The following is a 21758-nucleotide window of genomic DNA, read 5'->3' as shown; positions in this document are numbered from 1 at the left end:
GAAAAGGACTTGCTACTATTGTATTGGTAGATTGTTTCCTGAAAAGATGGAAATGATCTGTTGTGAACACCAACAAAAAAATCAACTATTGAATGGTCTTTGCACAGCAGAGGTAGATAAAGGTTATAACAAACTGTTTACTGACCATACACACAAGATAATTACTATAATTAGGAGGTCAGTTGAACAAGAGCGTACCTGGTAAGCGCTTTCTCAGTCATGACTCAAGCTACCCTGCATCCTTGCAGTGCTGCCTCATTATTGCTCCATAACTTTCCAATGGCTATCCCTGCCCTTGTGGAAATCTACATTCTACCACTAGTTAAGGCTTTTTAATTTTTTATTTCTACAAATGTGCCACGCTTGCAACAGTTCAATGCAATTACTTGATGTGTCGCACCCCAAATCCACCCCTCCCGCATCCTCAGCAACCCAGAGAAAAAAGCACCACGTTTCCTAGCATGAAAATAGAGTTTTGTTTGTTTGCATGGGGAGAAAAAGATGGAAATAAGACAAGAGTTAAATGTTGTGTATGTGTGTGTGTGTGTGTGTGTGTGTGTGTGTTTCCCATTTTCAGGTGCATTTTTTTCTATTGCACAGATCATTGCAAGCTTCTCACTTTCAGTAAAACACTATCAAAACAAAGAGTCTTGTAAAATATTTGCACTTTGACATCTGAACAATTCTATCACTTTATTAAAGAGTAGCTTTTTTCTCTTGTCAATTTTGAACAGATTGGAACAGAAATCTCTTTTATTTTCTGAAACAAAATATGCATTACTATATGTAGTTATGTGGCAGGGTAATTACTCTGTTGGAGGGATTAAACTCTGTCAGAACGAAAATGGTTACCAAGGAGTATTTCGTAGCTAGAAAGTTGGTAACTAAACTTTATTTGTTAAGAGAACAGTTTTTTTTTTATATTTTTCCTCCATCTCCCAGCTACACAGAAAACATCTCTGAAGTGCACTTTCCCAAGTGTAGTTAGAGAATAGGAAGGAATGTAAAGTTTTTTGTTGTTTTTAAATTTTTATTATTATTTTTAAAAACAGCCCTTAATAACATTTCCTTCCATTGATTCTATTGTAAACTCTAAAAAGCCTTTTTTAAAAAGAAAAGTTTTACACACTCAGCGGGTGAAATGTTCCCACAAAAAAGCAATGGAAATGGCAACCAGATTAATCTTCTCCCAAGTCTACTGAAAGCTAGATAGGATAGCTGTTTATTGCACACTAATGAAAACAGCTGACTTATTTATTTAAAAAAAAACAAAACAATAACAACAGGTTGTTCATCTGTGCTAATGCATTGCTGTGCACCCTTAAGAACTGGAGTTGCTTTTAACAACATGTCAGAAAAATAATGGATTCAAAATCAGAATCATCCTTTGCATGGTAGGTGCTTGAATGTTTTCTACTTTCTTTGCCAAGAAGGGGGAAAAAAGTGATGCCAACATCTTTTCTTAATTTGTCTTCTTCCAAACATTACAGATATTTGCTGGTTACGTAACTGTTGCAGAACTGAAAACGTAATTCACAATGAATGCCAACCTTATGCCTCCAAAAAGAAGGCCTCGCAAATAGTCTACTTGCTGAGTTTCACTGCTTTCACGTACTGTATTCTAAAAAAGGCTGCTCCTGTTCAACTGACCAGTGAGAAAGGACTGGACTTGTTTGAAATGGGAACTGGAGCAACACAGTTTGTTATAGTTTTTGCTTTTTTTTGCTTTGTTTTGTTTCATTTTATGTAAAAATTTGTTAACTGTCCGATTCCACCTTATATGGAGAGCACTTGTTTGTTCAGCTAAAAGGAACCCCCGTCATGCCCCTTTTGGGTTTGCTCAGTCAGCTGGTTTGTGCAACAGTGGCAGAGTCACACCGATAGAGTGTGCCCATTCATTGTGATTACACAGACAGAAGCAAGCAGATGTTGTTTGCTTAAGGGGAAGGGGAAGGACACTGGAAAGGGAAGGGCTTGGGGAAGGAGATGGTTTCCATGGGTAGAAGGGACAGTTAGGTTTTTTTCTTTTTTTTTCTTTTTTGTTTTTTTTTTGTTTTTTTTGTTTCATTTTTGTTTTTTTTTTGTTTGTTTTTGTTTGTTTTCTTTTTTCTTTTTTTTTTTTTTTTTTTGTTTTTTGCTATGCCATAAAGTCATAGCAACCATTCCTCTAATAGAAACTGACAGGACATAAAAGACAGAACTATCAGATGAACACACACAATGACTAGAAATATATAGACAGTGAAAAGACTTAGTTTAGCTTTGAGAAACCATCTCAAAAAATAAAGATCCTGTAGTAACAAGTGCAAAACAATAAACAGACTAACAAAAAGAAAAAGCACAACAAAAAAACAGAAACAAAAAACAAAAACCAAACTCCAAACATTAAAACACAGTGTATAAAATGGTGTGAGAAATTTGAATCACCATACAGCCTTTTAGTCAATAAAAAGCTGTGTTTGTGTCCTTGTTAGTTGGATTCTGGCCCATCTTTTAAATTTTACCCCAAAGGCCTTGCAATAAGTGATTTAAGGGTAAAAGCACCCAGTTTCTGGTACATTTTACAGCAGTTATTCATTTCACGTGGGCCTGCTGAGTGTCTATCATGACACAGCCTTCCATTTATTCCTCATTAGTTGAATTGTCGTCCAATGTGGGAATGTTGCCAAAGCCCAGTCCTGTTGTGTTCTGTGCTGCTGAGACTGTTAGTACTGTATGCAAGAGAATCAGTACAAGCACACACAATTTGAGTCTACTGTTGGTCAGTCTTGATGCTGATGAAACTGTGAGCGATGTCCTGTGACACGATTCATTTATTTTTGTAGTCCCTTTGGAGCCAGTATCTGACAATAGTCCCCATCTGACATCACAGCATTCTGGTTCTGCATTGGTCGGAAAGTTTTCATACAACCCTAAAGGATAAAAACAAAGAAACAAAAAAGAGAACATAGAATGAATGACAGGTTGGGGGGGAGGGATGTAGCCACAAGGCCAAACTATTTTAAAGTGAAGTGGATACCTCATGATTCCTCTGCCTCAATTCTATAAAAGGTGGAGGTGTGATCCCTCAGCCTCACATGTTATTTTCAAGCACTTATGATGCCTAAAAAATACTGGAGGCTACGTGCTCAACCACTTCACACACTTCTGGAAGAAAGTGTTTTATTCCCCATGCTACTTCCCATGAAAACTAACACAATGCTTTGCATGGAGTGGCTGTTTAGTGAACACTGGTTGAATGTATATATTTCTAAATGTATATATTTCTAAACAGTGTATATGTTTCTAAAGGTATATATTTCTTAAATGTATATATTTCTAAACAATGTATATATTTCTAAACAATGTAGCTATTTTTAAATGTATATATTTCTTAAATGTATATATTTCTAAACAAATGAACTAGCTAGTGTGATGTTTAAAGATATTTCATGCATGTAAATATAATTGCATAAAAGTTCAATGTAAATTCTAAAATGAAATGTGAATTTGCTACGTACAGTCTGAAGATTAGATTGGTGATTTTATTGGTATAGGTAATTTCAAGTTCACACACACACACACACACACACACACACACACACACACACACACAAAGAGTTTTGTTTGTTTAGTCAAAAGGAATCCCTATCAAGTCCCCTTGACTTTGCTCAGTCAGCTGGTTTGTGCAACAGGGGCAGAGTCAGACCCATAGCATATGTCCATTCATTGTGATTACATACTTGGAAGCAAGTACATGTTGTTTGTTGAAGGCAGAGAGGAAGGAGATTGGAAAGGGAAGAACTTGGGAAAGGAGATGGTTTCCATGGTTAGAAGGGACAGAGTATGTATGTATGTATGTATGCATGTGCACACACACATGCATGTACACACATGCATATATATCAAATAAATAAGTTCACTTTAATTTGTACAAGGGGAACAAAGTAACAGAGTAAAGTACAGATTTTTTTTTACAAGTGGTTTTACTATTTTCAAGTACTCATCTCTTGAATGAAGGAGTTGAAAGAAATGACTTCTAATTTCTCCTCCCCTTTATATTTGTGATCATATCATACACATGTATAGGTACATGTATATGCATATATATATATATGTGTATACTTGCACAAGTGTGTATAGTATTTTCTCCTTGTTTCCAGTCTTTTCCTGTTCTTATCCATTCTGTATGACAAAACGTACTAGAAGACTGATCACCCTAGAACAATGCTTGCCCCCCTTTTCACAAAACCTAACCTTTGATGACTCTTCATTCATTACTGAATGATTTCCAAAATCTTAAATTTAAGGCTACCCAATCTATCTCAAATCAGCCTTTCCAGCCTTATTTCCCACTTTGGCCTTCATGAACTCAACCAAACTGACATACTCTCTATTACCTGAAAACATATGACTTTACATCTGTTCTTCCATTCATTCCACCAGAAATCAGCCCCAGTATCTCTATTTATCAAAATCATACCTATCCTTCAAGGCACAAGTGAAATCTCACTTCCTAAATGAAGCCTTCCTTATCAACACAGAGGGGATACTCATCTTCTCTGTCTGAACTACTATGCAATCTCTTTTATGTAAGAGGCTAGTCAGAGGAGTCCCCTGATCAATTTGTTGACCTCATGAAGTGATGAACCCTGTTTGGGATTTTGGTTCTTACTTATTTAGAATGACATGATGGGCCTAAGCTGGTACATTAATTTCTGAGGAAAAGGTTGCCAATTGTGGGCCAGAGCCATTTCTTCATGCTGTCCAATAAAGATGTGAGTCAACTAGTGAACGACCTCTTTCCTTACTCCTTCTTCTTTTTTAATCTTTTTAAAATTCTAGAGAAATCTTGAGAGCAGTACAACAATTGGGAAATCATAGATCCTTCAAAGAAGAAGCTATGGTCTCATTAAAATAGCTCAACTTTGGCTCTCCATTGATAACCCTTCCAAATGGTACTAGTTATTACAGTGTCAATAAACTAAAGGAAAACCTATTATATGCCTTTATATGTAGTTATATAGTCATAGGAATTAGAGGTAAAATGAATAAAGATGTCTTTCAATATAATTATAATTTTACCCAGATTAACGATTTTTTTATATCATGGGAAGTATCTTGAAAAATGTTTATTTGTGATAATCTCTTATGCCACAACCTCCAATACCCTCTAGTTTAGTCTACTCCAATGGCCTCCTGGTTGAGTCCCCTGTTTCCAGTCTCTAATCTGTATTCCACAGAGGGGTCAAACTGATATTCCTAAAGCTATTATATATAAATATGTTTAATATATCATATATTTATAATACATTTACTATATTATACTTATTATTTATATATAAATTATAATACATACTATAATTTATAAATATATTTATGTTTATATGTGTATATAGATATAGAGAGATATATCGATATTCCTTAAGTATTGACTGCACCACTCCTCCTGCTCAGAACTCTCTAGTGGCTCTCTACTGTTGTTAAGATAAAATACAGACTTCTCTGTTTGACATTTAAAGCCCAAGCAATTTGGCTCCAGATTACCTTTCCAGATATGTTAGCTTCGTAGTGTTCTTTCCAATCAAAGTGATTAGCTTCTGCTCCCTACAGAGCATGTCATCTCTCCCTAATGCTTTTACATAGTCTTTTCACAACTGGATTGCTCTTCTCCCTCACTTTTGCCTCCCCTGGAAGATGGGGAACCTGTAGCCTTGAGACCACATGTGGCCCTCTAAGTCCTCAATTGAGTCTGAATTCAAAATGAGTCATACTTGAGGACCTAGAGGGCCACATATGGCCTCGAGGCTGCAGGTTCCCCACCCTGAACTCTGTGACTTCTTTCAAGGCTCAGCTCAGGTGCCAATTCTCCCTTGAGGCCTTTCTGCTTCACCCCTGCACAGTAATTAATGTTCTCTGCCTATATGAAATCACTTAATATTTAATAAGCTTTTTACTTATTCATTTGTGTACATTTTGTATTTCCCTGCATTATGTAAATTCACTGAGGTAAATCACTGTTTAATTTTTGTCTTATAGTTCCCTATATTTTGCACACAGGATATTTTTTAATAAATGCTATTTTTTGACTACACAATAGACATTAATTAGTTATTTATATGAATTCTTTCCACTTCTCCATTATATCATTGAATTAGAGAGGTCTTTTACCTTTCACTATTACATAATTTTCAAATTTGAGAATCAGGAAATACATCGCTAACCATTTAGTCCAACCTTAGAATAGAGCCAGTGTGGGGCCACTCCCCTGGTAAAAGACTCCTACAATAGGCCTCTTGGCTTCCTTGGGACTGTGACTCTAGTTATTACCAGTGCTGGGTGAAGACAACACTATTCACTTTGTGGCTTCCATTTTCGATATTCTCCAGCACAGTCCAGTCTAAATACCCTCTTCTTCCTCCTTCCTCCTGCTTTCTCACACATAAAGTCTTCTCCATATCAGGAAAAGATAGGATTATCATTCCTTTAGAATTATGGTTGTTCAGTTGCATTGATCTTACAGTGTTCAAAGTTGTTTGTCTTTACAAAGTTGTTGTCATTACATACGCTGTTTTCCTGCCTCACTGCACTCTGCATCCTTTCATGTAAGTCTTCCAAGATTTCCCTGAAATCATCCCTTTTATAATTTCTTAGAACCTAGTAAGTATCCTGTCACATCCATATATTATAATTTATTGTCATTCCCAATTAATGTTAATTTCTAATTGCTTTGCCATCACAAAAATAATTGCTATAAATATTTTTGTATGTATGAGTTCTTTTCCTCTTTCTTTGATATCTTTAGGATATGGGACTAGAACCTTCTCTTTGCTGAGGCCAACACCTGTACCTACACATCTCTTTCATCAGATTGTACCTTCTATCATTCCCTCTCTCTGAAAAATTGTCCATATCTCTCCAATCCTGAAAACAACAATAATAACCCTCACTTGATCATATCATCTTTTCTAGCTGTCATATTATCTCTTCTCCCTTTTATTGCAAAAAATCTTCGAGAAAGTGTTCAATACTTGGTGTTTCCACTTCTCTTACTTTTTGCTAAACTTTATTCAGTCTGCCTTCAAACAGTGGAAACTGCTGTATCCAAAGTTAAAAATGATCTCTTAATCATCAAATCTAATTTTTTTTCAGTGTTCTTCAAGTTTGATGCTGAATTTATTATATTTCCTCCCAAACTCTTCTCCTTTTCAAACTTTCCTATTACTCTCCAGGACACTGTTATCTTCCTAGGCATTCACACTTCAAACTTAGTTATCATCCTTAACTACTCACTATTTCCTTCCTCTCCTTCCCTGCTCCAATTTGTTGCCAAGTCTTGCCACTTTTACCTTCTAAATATTTCTTTTCTATGCCACCTTCTGTTCTTTAACATTGCCACCACACTGGTGCAGACTCTCATCACTTCATGGCCACACTATTACAGGAAGGTGCTGATTGTTGTCCCTGTGTCATATTTTCCTTGCTCCTGTCCATCCTCCACTCAGTTATTAAATTTATCTTTCTAAAAAGGCACAGATCTGACTATATCACCAAGGCTCCTCCCCATCTTACACCACCCTATTCAATAAAGTCCATTGACTCCCTCTCACCTTCAGGATCAAATATAAAATCCTCTGATATTCAAAACCGTTTATAGCCTGACTCCTTCCTACTTTTCTATTATTGTTACACCTTAGTACCACCTCCCTTCCATGTGCCCTGTGAATCAGTGATACTTGTCTCTTTACTGTTCCTTATACAAGAGATACCATCTCCTGACTCCCTGCATTTTCCACTGGCTGTATCTCATGCCTGGAATTCTCTTCTGTGTATAATCATCACCTCCTGGATTCCCTGACTTTTTTCATCTCACTAAAATCCAACTTTCTACAAGAAGACTTTCCTTACCTCCCTTAATGCCAAAATGCAACTCTGATGGGCTGGTCATGTTGTTAAAATGCAAAATGTATGTTTGCCCAAGAGACTATGTTATGGAGAACTTTCATGGGGCAGGTGATCACATGGTGATCAGAAGAAGTGACACAAGGACACTCTCAAGGTCTCTCTCAAGAACTTTGGATTTGATTGTGTGACGTGGGAGACTCTGACACAGGACCACTCAGCATAGAGTGCCCACATCAGAAAGGGTGCTGTGCTCTATGAGCAAAGCAGAATTGAGACAACACAAAGTAAACATAGGATACATAAATTTGGAGTATTCACCCCAAACATTCACATGGGCTATCTGTGCCCAATCTGTGGCAGAGCATCCCGAGCTCGTATTCATCTGATTAGCCACAGTCAGATACACTGAAACTTGAGTTTATCTTGGTGATGTCATTTTAGTCCTCTTTGAGAACGAGGGACAATTACCAACCAATGCCAAAGTAGCCACTCAGAGTGATTTTCAATTGATTCTGAATTTCCTTCTTTGTACATGGTTGTTTGTAGGTTGTCGATTGTATCAACCAGGACCCAAACATACACAGGAGGGTCTGCTGCACAGATTCTTAGATCTGCTTTTCTAAAAGGAAAGCAACTTTTGAGGAGTCAGCACTCTATTTTAAGCAATCACATAGATCATTCACTTTGTTCAGAGGGAAATGTCAACACCCTGAAGTTTGGAGAAAATACAAACAGAGGAAATAAAGATCAATAGACAGGGCTTCCAACTGTCTGATCATAAGTAATACACACATCACAGATCAACAGACAGATTCAGCCGTCTGACTGTTACATACATGCAGGTTACCAGAGAGAGAAGCATCTGCTTTCAAATCCAAAGTCTCCTTAGCAGTTACTCAGAGTCTCATCTGGCTAAACAAAGACTTCCAATGAGTAAGTCCCAAAGTAAAACCTCACCTCAGAGAATTTATATACTTTTCAGAGCCAAAAGGCAGGATCCTATTATCCATTGTCTCAATAGAAATTAACAAAAGGTATTGAGGCCTATTAATGAGCTGAGAAGATCTTTAACTCCCCCTCCTTCAACTATGCATACATTAACAATACATGTACCCTGCTTCACATTATACTTTCAGCTCCTTGAGAGTATGAACTGTTTTTTCCCCTTTTTTGCATCCCCATAGCTTAACATAGTGCCTGGTACACAGTAAGTGTTTAATAAATGCTTGTTAACTGAAGAACTATTTTTCATATCCTTTAAAGTTAACCTGTTGTGGACTGGTTGTTGTCCAATATATTTTCCTGTTGTTTAATTTTGTTTTAGTTGCCATATATTCTCTTGATTTCCAGTTGTATCATATGAATCCTAATAACTAGTTTATTGAAACCTCTTCTTGTTCTGTGCCTGACTTGCTCATTTAGCTTGTATATACTCAACATATATCATTTCATACCATATGTAGTTGATAGATCTTGGTCTAAACAGATCATACTTGGTTTTAAGTTGTGCTGTAATAATGGAATCCCATAGTTTTAGAACTGGTCCTCCAAAATAACTGTCTCCTATTTTTCATAGACCTAAGTACTCCTCCCCATCCCACATATGCTTCAGTGCTATGACTGACCTGTGAAAATCATTGGTGTGGATAGTAAATATATGGTTTTTTTAAGGCAAACTGCATTTTATTAATCAGCAGGAAATGATTTGAGATTTGTCATAAGTATCATATTAGTAGAGATAACTAAAAGTTTTCTCCTAATTGGATAGAAGCATTAGAACAAAAATGATGTCATTTGAAGAGTATTCATCATGATCACAAAAAGGCACATTTTGCCAACATTAGGCTCACGTTGATATGAGCTAAGTGTTTCCAAACTTTTACTCCTCATCCCCTTCTTCCCTCCTCCCCATCCCCATCCCTTGTGTCTTTGTTAGGTAGAGTTAGAGAATTTACTGAAGATAAGACAGAATAGGAATGTGACTCATTAATAGCCAACCAAGAGAGTGGTCTGGAAAACATCTTCAAAATGTCATAAATAAACAATTTTGAAACCACATGGAGAATGCAGGTAGAGAGGGAAGGCTAGCCAGGGCCAGAGCCATATCTGTGGTTTCATTTCTATCAAACTTGCCACCCAAGCTGTCATGCATGAATTTACTCCTCTACATGTGTTTGCTATCATGTAAATCCATGTTTAGTATTAGAATGCATAGCTTTTAAGATACATGCTTAAGCTTCCAGGATATGACCCCTATGTTTGGTTCCTTTGAATTAGTGTTAATATAGAGCAGTATTTAAAATATATATATATATATATATATATATACATATATATATATATATAACCAGTCATCCCAAATTATACTAACAGGTCCTTTCCTTTGAAGTAACACAAACAAAATTAAATAAATGAGTTTTATATTATTTATTGCCTTTCTAGCATGAACGTATGTATGCTGGGCAGTGGTCATTGCCAGTTGTCCTGACCTATGTCTTGCCACTGGACTCAGATGACTCTGGAGGCGAGAGTAAGGCTGATGACTTGGAATAGCTCTGCCTCTCTTAAATCCAGTTTCCTTGCAAGTCAAGACATCACCCTACTGATGTCATCGGTTCTCTTTGAGAATAAAGAATAAACAGTAATAATGCATGCTGGGCAAATAAATGAGAGGTTAATTTCTTTTTGTGAATAGTCTAGAGAATTTCATGAAAAAAATAACTTCCAAATGTTTTTTGAACATCGGTATAAAACATAAAACATACTTTTCTCATTGCTTTATTTTTGTAAACACATGCAAGAAAGCCTGAAACACACACACACACACACACACACACACACACACACACACATATAAACACACTTTTTGTAGAGATCTACTTAAGGACTGATTCTCTCTTTGTTATAGGCATTAGAATTGGAAATAGGCAAAATATTATTCTAATGTAACTTGCTATTAACAATATTATAATGAATGTGAGAGGCAATGCGTTGCAGAGGAAAGAATGCTGGAGTTGGTATTCAAGGACCTGAGTTCATTTCCTGGTTCTTGCCTATGTAATCTTGGACATAACATCTCAGGGACTCAGCTTCCTTATGTGTAAAAGATAAGGGTTGGATTATATGAGTGCTAATGTCCCCTTTTGCTCTAAATATATGATCCCATGAACTAGTTGGTAGGCTATTCAAACCTTATTGAGCATGTAAGACCGTTTCTTGATCAAATTATAATAAAAGTACATAAAGACATACCCTTGTGCAGACAGGACAATGACAATGTGAATATTTCTGATAAAGTAACATGAGCACACAAGAAATGTGCAAGGTGGGGATCACTATTCTATAAAGTAAAAGGATCCATACATCTTAGAGCACAATGTAAATGTAAGAGAAATGGAAATTGCCTTAAAAACCTATAAATAAGCTGTAATGTAATGAATATAATGGAATACTATCATGCAATAAGAAGCAATGGACAGGCAGATTTCAGAAAAACCGAGAAAGACCCTACAAACTGATGCAAAGTGCAATAAGCAGTATTAGGAAAACATTGTACACAGTACCAAAAACATTGTGGGATGATCAACACTTCAATACTTCTCAGCAATGCAATGATACAAGACAAATACATAGGAAACACAAAGGAAAATGCTATCCACCTTCAGATAAAGAGCTGATGGATTCTGAATGCAAATTGAAGCATGGTTTTTTCACTTTATTCTTTTTTTTGTGAGTTTTTTCCTTTGATCTTTCTTCTTACATGACTGTGACTAATATGGAAATATGTTTTACATGTATAACTTATACCAAATTGCTTACTATTTTTAGAAGAGGGGAAAGGAATGAAGGAGGGAGAAAAATTTGGAACTCAAAGTCCTATAAAATAGAATGCTAAAAATTGTCTTGACATGTAATTGGGAAAAAAATAAAATACTATTAAAAAAACTGTAAATGATCCTATATGAAATTAAAAACACAGATCTACATTTAAAAGATGTAGCAGAGAACTTCCCCACTTATACAGTAAATAAGTTCAGTTATTTTTTAACTTGTACATCATGCAGGCGTATAAATGAGGTTTTTGAAAGCATTTTGAGACTAAGCAGAGAATTCCCATAGTCAATGAATGGTTACTGAAGTCAACTAGCATTTTACTGTAAGTGTAAAGATTGCTTGCAGTCAAAGAGAATACAATCTAAACAGAAACTTAATACTCATAATAGTAAATTCCACATTTCACAGGGTCATTTTCCCTATATTGGTAAAGATTTTTTTAAAGGTTATAGAGATTTCCCTGTAAGGGAAATAATGCAAAGATATCCTATAAATCTCTCTCTGTTGACTCTTACTGCAATTCCAAAGAATTCCTTGTACTAGGCTTGTAAAGTTGGACAGTTGAAACTGATTTTTGTAATTTTTTTGACTTACAATTTGGAAAATAGGCTATGTGTTCTCTAATTTACCATTAATGTTACCATACAAATAATCTTAATATATCACAATGGTCATATTCCTGCTCTACTCAGATATCTTCAGTGGCTTCTGAAGTCTCACCAAATAGAGTTTAAACCCCTAACCTTGGCTTTCAAGACCTCAAACATTTGGTTGCAACTTACACACCTACACTCAAGCCATATGACTCCCTTTCGTATATTCCTGTTTCTGTGCCAAATGGAATCCTCTCCAATTCCATGGCCTTACCTAGTCCTCTCCTGTATCCATGCCTTTGTTCATGCTTTTTCACATTTGTCTCATGTTTGAACTGGACATATAATAGAGAAAGAGAGAATTAGAATAAGATTTACTTTCCCTGGTAGGAGAATAAAGATTGGTGGAAACAAGGCATGCACTTATTGGGCTTCTATAGAATAATGCCATTTCTTTAAAAATAATGATGGCAGCAGTGGTTTCTGGGTATTGTGACCAAAGGGTCAGAAATACTGCCAGAACTTTAGATGCACTTTAGGCTAGGTATATGGACGTCTGAGAAAGAGCTAAGATTCCTAAAGAATTATTACTCCTAGAGAACTGTGGACACTACCTTCATCAGGGTTTTCAAATATGCTAATGTTACAAGTACTTCTCATTGTTCTGTTACAGGGACTTCTCATTGTTTTTGAGAGTTTTGTTGTCTGTTATTGGACATATCTTTGACATTGTGTTTCAAGAAATCAAAGAAAACTTCCTTGGACTATGAGAATGACTAATTTGAAAGCAGAATTTACAGCATAATGCCTGAAAGAAAACTTAAATTTAGTATATCAATAAATATGATTGTCAAACATCTTCCAAATTCCAAGTCAAAGAAAATATTACAAATTGCCAGGAAGAGACAAATGTACCAAGGAATCCCTGAAAGGAAACATTATAACAGGCATGGGGAAAAGAAAATGTCTAGCCACCATAACCATTAAAACATAAGAATTCATATGGAATTAAAATGGGTTGTCTCTCATATGCTATGCCTCAAGTGATCTTTTAAAAAAAAAGAATGACTATAATCATCTCAGACAAGCCAACAGTAAACATATACAAGCATAAGGGATATAAACAAGGAAACTACATTAGACTTTAAGGCACTGAAAACAATGAAATAATACTCAAAATATAATGGATCTGTGATCTCATCAATTTAGGAGTCCCTTCTAGGAATAGAAATCACAATCCATCTATGTGGCAAATATATATATATATACATATATAGTTTTCACAAGAATAAATACAAAAGGTCGATAATCATATGAAAGAATGCTAGAGAGCACTAATATTAATAACAGAAATATAAATTAAAATTATTTATGTTTCAGTGTAAACCTATCAGATTGACAAAGATAATCAAACAACGGAAAATGGCAAACATTAAAGAGATTGTGAAATATCAGGCTCACTAAAGCACTGAGGGTGTCACTGAGGGTGGATCTATCAAGTGGTCTAGGAGTTTTGGAAAACAATTTGGAACATTGTAAAAGACAATTCATTAAACTGAAAATATCCTTTAACTCAGTTTCATTAAAGACAGAGAAAAATATCCCATATGCACAAACATATTCATATCACTACTTTTTTTCACAACAAAAAACTGGAAAAAAGTAAGTGTCCATTGTTTTGTGAACAGCTGAACAAATTGTATATTTAATATAAAGAAATCATAGAGCCACAAAAAATGATAAATATTAAAAATTCAGAGAAATTGTGAAGATTCACATGAATCTCAAAGTAGACAGAACTAGGAGAAAAATTTGCAAAATGAAAAACAAAATAAAAGAAAACAAACTTGAAAGATACCAGAACTCTTACTAAGGTACACCATATCATGACTTAAGAGGACTGAGGATAAGACATACTCTTCTCTTTTCAAAACAAATGTACTACTACAAATGCTGTGGTTCTATGTAGAGAAGTCATTGGGACAGATGACAATATAAAAACATCAATAAATATGCATTTAATTTTTTTAAAGAGCTGATTAACTTTTTTAAAAATGGTAGAATAATATAGGGGATGTACTGACCAAGACAAAAATTTTTAAGGATATGTATAGATGATCAAAGTAAGGGCAAAAAATAGAGAAAAATTTGAAAGCAGTGGCTTGGTCCTGAAAGGATAGAATTACGATCATTAAAAGTCAGTAACTAAAGCTAGTGACAAATGCTGTGGATAATATAAAAGGAATCTTGTTGCATGGCAACAAGAAAATTAAAGAAGAAATATGGACATTGTTCTGGGACAATGATATGATGAGACCAAGTAAATAAATAAGACAGAGCATCTCAACTTATTCTCCTTCCATTTTTCACTCCCACATAGTAAATCAGTCAAACTTGGATCAGTCAAACAGTCAGAATCAAAATGGTTAATGGGAAATCTAAGTTGAAGATAGTGAGATGATGAAAGTACTAAAATGTTCTGAATGAGTTCAAGTCACCAGCTCTGGATGAATGAACTCCCAGGATACAGGAAGAACTGGTGGATGAGATAATAGTGCCATTCCTGTCAGTAATCTTTGAAAAATCATTGAGAATTTGAGATGTGATAGGACTGTTGTTTTCAGTTGAATCCACCTCTTTGAGACCCCACATCTGGAGTTTTCTTGGTAAAGTTAATTGAGTGGTTTGCCATTTCCTTCTCTAGCTCATTTTACAGCTAAGAAACTGAGGCAAACGACTTTAAGTGATTTGCCCAGAGTCACACAGATGGTAAGTGTCTAAGACCAGATTTGAACTCACAAAGATGAGCCTTCCTGACAACAAACCTGGCGCTCTATACACCACACCACCTAGCTACCCCATGATAGGATTAGAGAGAGGCAAATATAAGAAAGAGCTGGTTAACTGACAGGTCCATAGTTAGAAGCATTTAGTACCAAAAGTACTATACCAATTTCTGTGTTCCTTCTTGTCTAGCTTGTTCAACCTAGATTGGTGAATTTTCAAAGATCATTGGTTCTCTTTGTTTATTACTGGGTTTAATAATAGTCGGGAATCCCTAACATTCAGGAACCTCTCAGGTCATCATAGTGTCCTGGAGAAGACCTAACCTACTCCTGGTTAGACTTCACTAGGATCAGGACACAAAGGTTCTAGGTGACCATCCCAAATAGACTGGCTCATGTCCTTGCTGTAGCCTTTGTCTTTTATATCAATAAGTTATAGGATAAATTTTCTGAGAGTATGAGCTATCTCTCTCCTTCAATTCCCAAAGGAATGGTATAGAACATTATTTGTATAGAGCAGGAAGTTAAAGTCCTTAGTGTCCTGCACAGTTCTGTCTGTGGTTTTGGGCTTAGACTTAGACCATATAACAAATTTGTTGCGTTAATCATTGCCAGAGACCACTCCTAAAAAAAAAAAAGTGTGTTCTTACTTAAGAATACCTCACATTTTTATATTCTATTTCTATGTGTTATTTGCTCTTCTGCTCTGTAAGCAAGGCATCCTGGAGCCCACATATTTTTTCATTGTAAATCAATGACCCTTTTGTCCTCTGCTAGTGCTCTTGAATATCCATTGTATCACCCACATGCTTTTTCCATTTCTAAATGCTTGGTAACTGTACCTATGTGAAGGAAATACCCCGGAAAACAGGAAATTATGTAAATGGCCCTGTGGCTGCAATGCTTCAAACTATGAAGAATAATTGAAGAGACATTCAGTATGGCTAATGCTTTGATCAACTGCAAAGCATTTACAGGACCAGCTCTATTTCCTGATTTTCTTGTCAGAGAGAAACACAGACTTCCTATGCAATCAAAGAACATATCTAGACATACTCAGGTACATGGGCACTCCTGCACATACAAACACTGCCTAAGAGTTTAAAATCATTTAAACACCTCTCAGATAGTCTGCCTGAGAAAGAGAGTGTGGTTAATTTTAAATGTCAGTAACACATTCTTTATTATATTTAAAATATGGAAAATTTAAAACACTTTAATAAAAGAAAGTCATCTGTGATTTTCTTCAAACATGCCTTCAAAAAACTAGTGACAAAAAGCAAGCAACCTTACAAGGAGTGTGAACATAAATAAGAGAAATCTCTCCCATTTACATAGAATGCCAACTCTGCCAAAGCACTTTCCGCCTAATGATGCTGTGACCTATGTAGAACTGGTATCCTCATCCTCATTTTATGGATCAGGAAAGTGAAGATCTAACATGTTAAGTGGCTTGTTGAAGGCTACCCAACTATTAAAGTGTCTGAGCTGTGATTCCATTCTAAAAAATGATAAAACTCATGCATCTAGGTGCCTGTTATACTTGGGAACATAGATTTGGAGTCAGAAGAGATCTCAGAGCCCATCTAACTTTATTTTATAGTTGAGAAAATGGGTCCAGAGAGATTCAGTAACATGCGTAAGGTGCTGAAAGTAGCATCACATGTAGAATTTGGAGTCACAACTTCTGCCTCCATAGCTAGGTCAAGGCAAACCAATTCCATCGGGAAGTTGGACATTATGATTCCACTACATCTTCAATCACAAAGTTTTATTACTCAGTATGGTTAATAATCTCATTCATCTGCATTAGGAGAGCAGATGGCTTTTGGTAATTTCCAAAATTCAAATCCACCCTTAAAAGACAAAAATTCATAACTGTTGAGGACATTTAGTAGAATTGATGACCAGCTCTAAAGTAGAAAATTTCAAAATACCCCCTATTTCTTTAAGTTTCTGGAGAAAAATAATAAATCCTAATTCTACAGAAGGGAATGGGAGCCAGAGAGGGCAGGAGAAGCAACTTCTAAGCCTAGTAGCTAGAAAAGAATAAGAAATCAATGACTTTTCCCCTTCTTCTCCTCCAACACTGCAATATTTTATATGGCTAACCAATTCCTCCTGCTTGATTCTTCTCTCTTCCTTTGGCTTCTGTGATTATGAACTCTTATGGTTCTCTTTCCTCCTTAACTGCTCTCCTTTCTCTCCATTGCTTCTGTGTTTCTCTCCTTAGATGATGTCCTTCAAGTGGCTCCCTTAGTCCTCTCCTATTTCCTATTTCCTGGACTATCTTCTTGCCTGCAGCCTCTCCAGTCTCCAGTCTATTCTTCTATACTGTCACCCTTATAATCTTTTTTGATGTTCTGCTCTGATCACCTCACACAAATACTCCAAATTCTCACAGTCTGTGGAATAAAGCATAAAATCATTAACCTGGTTTTAAGCAAGACTTTCTCTTTCATTTTTATCAGCCTCCCATCAATCAATCAATAAAAATTTATTAAGTGCTTACTATGTGCCAGACATTACGCTAAGCCCTGATAATGCAAAAAGAGACAAAAGACAGTCCCTGCTCCCAGTCTAATGGGGAAGACAAAATACTGACAAATATATACAAAGCAAGCTACATGTAGGAAAAAAAAACAATAATTAAATGAGAGAAAGCAGAGGGTCAGGGAGGACTTGCTGTTGAAAATGAGATTTGAATTGGGACTTAAAGGAAGCCAAGGAGGCCAGTCATCAAAGTGGAGGAGGTAGAAGATTGCAGGCATGTAAATTTGCCACAGAAAATATCTGTTTGTGAGAGACTGAGTGCTTAGTTTATCAAAGAGCCAGAAGGCTTTGACCCATCAAGGGCACAGGTAACAGGGAACTTTTACTAGAACTGGGACTTTTGTCCCACTAATATCTAGTTCTTCTTCCATCACTAGACTTATGAGAAAATCTCCTCAAAAAGTCACTTTAGAGGCATCTTTGTCCCAAGACTAACTGCCACTTTCAGTTATACTTTGTTCTACTTCACTGAACTCTCTGAGAAAACAACAAAGTCTCAAGTGTCTGGAACCAAACTCACGCCAAGACCTCATCTGGACCAGTCTCAGTGTCTTTCCACTAGGCCTTAGGACAATACAAGGACCTTAGACATAAGACCTGATTATAAGCCAGGTGTACACTCCACATTGAGGCAGCTAGGTGGTGCAGTGAATAGAATGCTGAACCTGAAGTCAAGAAAACTCGTCTTCCTGAGTTCAAATTTGACCTACCTGTGTGAAAAGTCAACTATCCGTGTGACCCTGGGCAAGTCACTTAACCTTGTCTGCCTCAGTTTTCTCATATGTAAAATGAGGTGGAGAAGAAAATGGCAAACCATACCTGTATCTTTGCCAGGAAAACCTAAAATGGGGTCACAAAGAGTTGGATGTGACTGAAATGACTGAACAATACACTTCACATTGAGGAAATCTTTCAGGTATGCATCATCCTTTATCTTGCCACGAGACAAAAAGAACTGATATATTGTGGAAATTTAGTCAGGCCTCTGGGGCCTTGATTACCAATATTTATTGGCTCAAGTACCCAAGCTGATCACCTTGCCACTTCAATTTCTTTGTCCCTTGTTTTTGAGACCGTGCTATCTGGCTCTAGTCTCTGTTGTCACAAGATCTTGGAGGATGAACTCTCATTTAATTGATATTTCCTCTATACTATGATCGGCAGCTCTCTCTCTTTCTTTGCTCTCTCTTTCCCATTTGCTGCACATACACACCCTTTTCCCTTAAACATAGTAATTGAGGGTTGTCATCTATCAAAAGAAACATCCTTTTTCCCTACAGCCACTTCCCAATCCCCATCTACTTAAGTCCTAACATATCCATCCTCTTCTGCTCAAGTATTCCACATCATGCCCTCTATAACACCTGTCCTATTATAAACTTATCTTCACATCTTTTTTTCCCTCACTCTTTCCATTTTCTTATACTCAAAGAAATCTGGTTCCCTTAGAAGACAATGAGTTTTCCTTCTTTCAAGACTCCCAAGCACACTGAGTCAAGAAGAATAGAAAAATGCCTTCTTCCTCAATCCCCTTTTTCAGGCTATCCTTTGCTGTCATTACTAGGTAACCACTTTAAGGTCCATTTTATGATGCATCTATATTGCTGAATCCATCCACTTGTGGTAGTTACCTACTGGCCTCTAGTTCTTTCTCTCTCTTTTCTCAAACAAATCATACACTTTCTCTCAAACTCTAAATCCCATCTCCCTACTTGGGTATTTCAATATACAGGTTCATGTCTCCTCAAAATTCTTCACTTCCTGGTTAATGAACTTTATCAACTCCCAATCAACTTTATGGTCTATGTCTTCTTTTCAATTCAGTTATCCATAGAGAAGGTCACAACTTAGGTTTCACAATGAATGTACTATCTTTATTATCTTGAATTCTGATTGTGGCTGCCCAATATTCCTTCTCTCCTTCTAAATCACTCTTTCTAAAATCCTCATCCTCATCATGACCTCTGATTCCTCTACCATTCCCTCTACTGAGAGTTCATAATCACTTTTTCTGGTCTCATTTTTAATTTAATATTTCAATTACACAGTCTTGTATCCTCTCATATCTTGTCCCCTTGTCCCATTGTCATTTATACTTTGCCTAAAACCAAACCCATACACCACCCCCATATCCTTCAATTTGTCTTCTGTTCCTACTCACATTCTGGTAAATGCTTAAGGGGGAGATCATATAAATATGCCAGCCTGGTTCACTACATATTTATTTCTCTAATCTAAGCAGGGCCAAACTATCAAAGAAATCTTTTATTTCTTCTCTCATTTACTTATATCCTCCATAGTGGTGGCTCCAAATCTTTTCTTTACACTTACAGTCACCTCTTCCTACCTTCCTTTCAACAATAGATCTCATTTCCCACTTTATTGAGAAAATTGAGACCATCCTTCATGAGCACCCTCTTCTCCACTCTTCTGCACCTCAAATTCCCTCTTTGTTGTCTTAAATGGTCTCTTCCTTTGCCTTAGTCTTTGAGTGCTTCCTTTCTTTGTCAATGACAACATTGGTATTTATTCTCTTTGTTATATATTATTATATACTATATATTATAATATATAATATTATACATATATATTTTTCTCTTTTTTATTTTTTTCATATCATCAGTAGGAGCAGACCCTTTCCATTAAACCCATACCCTTTCTTTAATCTCTCATTATCTGCTGATTTCTTTCCCCTCCCTGTACCTACAACACTCTCCTTGTCCCTGAGGGAGTGATGAGTAGAAATTCAGGTAGCTCACTCTACTTAGATGGTCCCAGACCACTGGGTATCCTCCCCAGCCAATATGCTCTGAAGACACTTCCCTCCTAGAACAGCCACTATCTCTGCCTAACCTCCTGTTTTCCATCTTTCTACCTCTTCCTGTAGTCTCAGGAATCAAATTGGTGATGATATTGCTCCTGGAAAGGGCATGAATCAACTCCACTTCCCAGATGCTCTCTCTCTCTCTCTCTCTCTCTCTCTGTCTGTCTGTCTCCTTCTCTGTCTCTCTCTCTTTCTCTTTCTGGTCAAGTAGAAAACCCCCAGGCCTTAACATCTGCCCTACAACTTCAGCCCAAGATCCTCTGGGTGCCATATGCTTTGCCAATAGAAAGATAAGAGAATCAAGGAAAGAGTATTTATCTATCCTATCTCCTTCCTTTCTGTCTGTCTATCTATCTGTCTGTCTATCTATCTATCTATCTATCATCTATCTATCCCTTATTAAAATGTAAGATCTTAGAGGTCAGAAACTTGTACTTTTAATTTATATTCTCAGTACTTAGCAGAGTGCTTAGAACACAGTAAACTCCACATAAATGCTTTTTTAATTCAGTAGGTAATTAATAAATTATTGCTAAATATGAATTTTAAGTACAAATGCTATTGTAAGCTCTTTATTCTGAGTTTACACTCTAAAAATAATAAACAAAATTCTTCAAGTAAGTTAGTAGCTTTTTGGAATTCTCTCCTTAATCTTATAAATGAAAGTCCTTTACTTACATTGACTTGTTTTCTTGGCATCCGATCAGCATGTTTCTTTAGAACAATTAAAATAATTACAATCTGGTATTGAACTTAAAAAGGAGTGCACACATGCATAGCCTCTAGCCTATGCTATAAAATCAGCTCCATCTGCAAAACTTAGAAAAGTTTCTCTATTCTTAGACTGATCTTTGTTTTATTTTAGCTTATTCTCTTAAACATAATTCTACATTTTCCTTATCTCAGAAAACCAAAAGATTACTTTATATTTGTAAGTGGTCTTTTTTTTTTTTTGAAGAATTTATATGTACTCCAGCAGAAGTCTGGAAATATATAACTAATCATAATATATTCAGTTGACCTCATTAAAGACATTATGGGATGATATCCAAAGTGGGAAATGACAATTAGAAAAAACAAACATTGTCATGCTTATATGTATTTGGTCACACATATATCCCTATACATATATGTATATGTAAATCTAACGTTCTATGTTTGTATGTATTCATGTATATATACATGCATGGATCTGTCTAACATTCCATGTTAAGGCCAGGAATAAGTTAAAACATGTTTGCATTCCACATTAGGAATTTTAGGGTACTGATAATCAAGGAGAAC

At 36.1% G+C, this 21758-nt stretch overlaps 1 protein-coding gene across 1 annotated transcript in view; it reads right to left on the bottom strand.

Annotated features, from left to right (window-relative positions):
• Nucleotides 1-667: 667 nt before the first annotated feature.
• Nucleotides 668-21758, bottom strand: part of LOC140512679 (uncharacterized) — a 429100-nt gene continuing 408009 nt past the window's right edge. Inside the window, exon 3 of the mRNA XM_072621996.1 lies at nucleotides 668-2912. Coding sequence (XP_072478097.1) covers nucleotides 2814-2912 — 99 coding nt within the window. The 3' untranslated portion in view covers nucleotides 668-2813. The remainder of the gene's footprint in view (nucleotides 2913-21758) is intronic.

The sequence above is a fragment of the Notamacropus eugenii genome, chromosome 6 (genome assembly GCF_028372415.1).
Source record: "Notamacropus eugenii isolate mMacEug1 chromosome 6, mMacEug1.pri_v2, whole genome shotgun sequence".
Classification (NCBI taxonomy): domain Eukaryota; kingdom Metazoa; phylum Chordata; class Mammalia; order Diprotodontia; family Macropodidae; genus Notamacropus; species Notamacropus eugenii.
The sequence above is the reverse complement of the archived record's forward strand: the minus strand, read 5'-3'. Positions and strand labels throughout refer to the sequence as shown.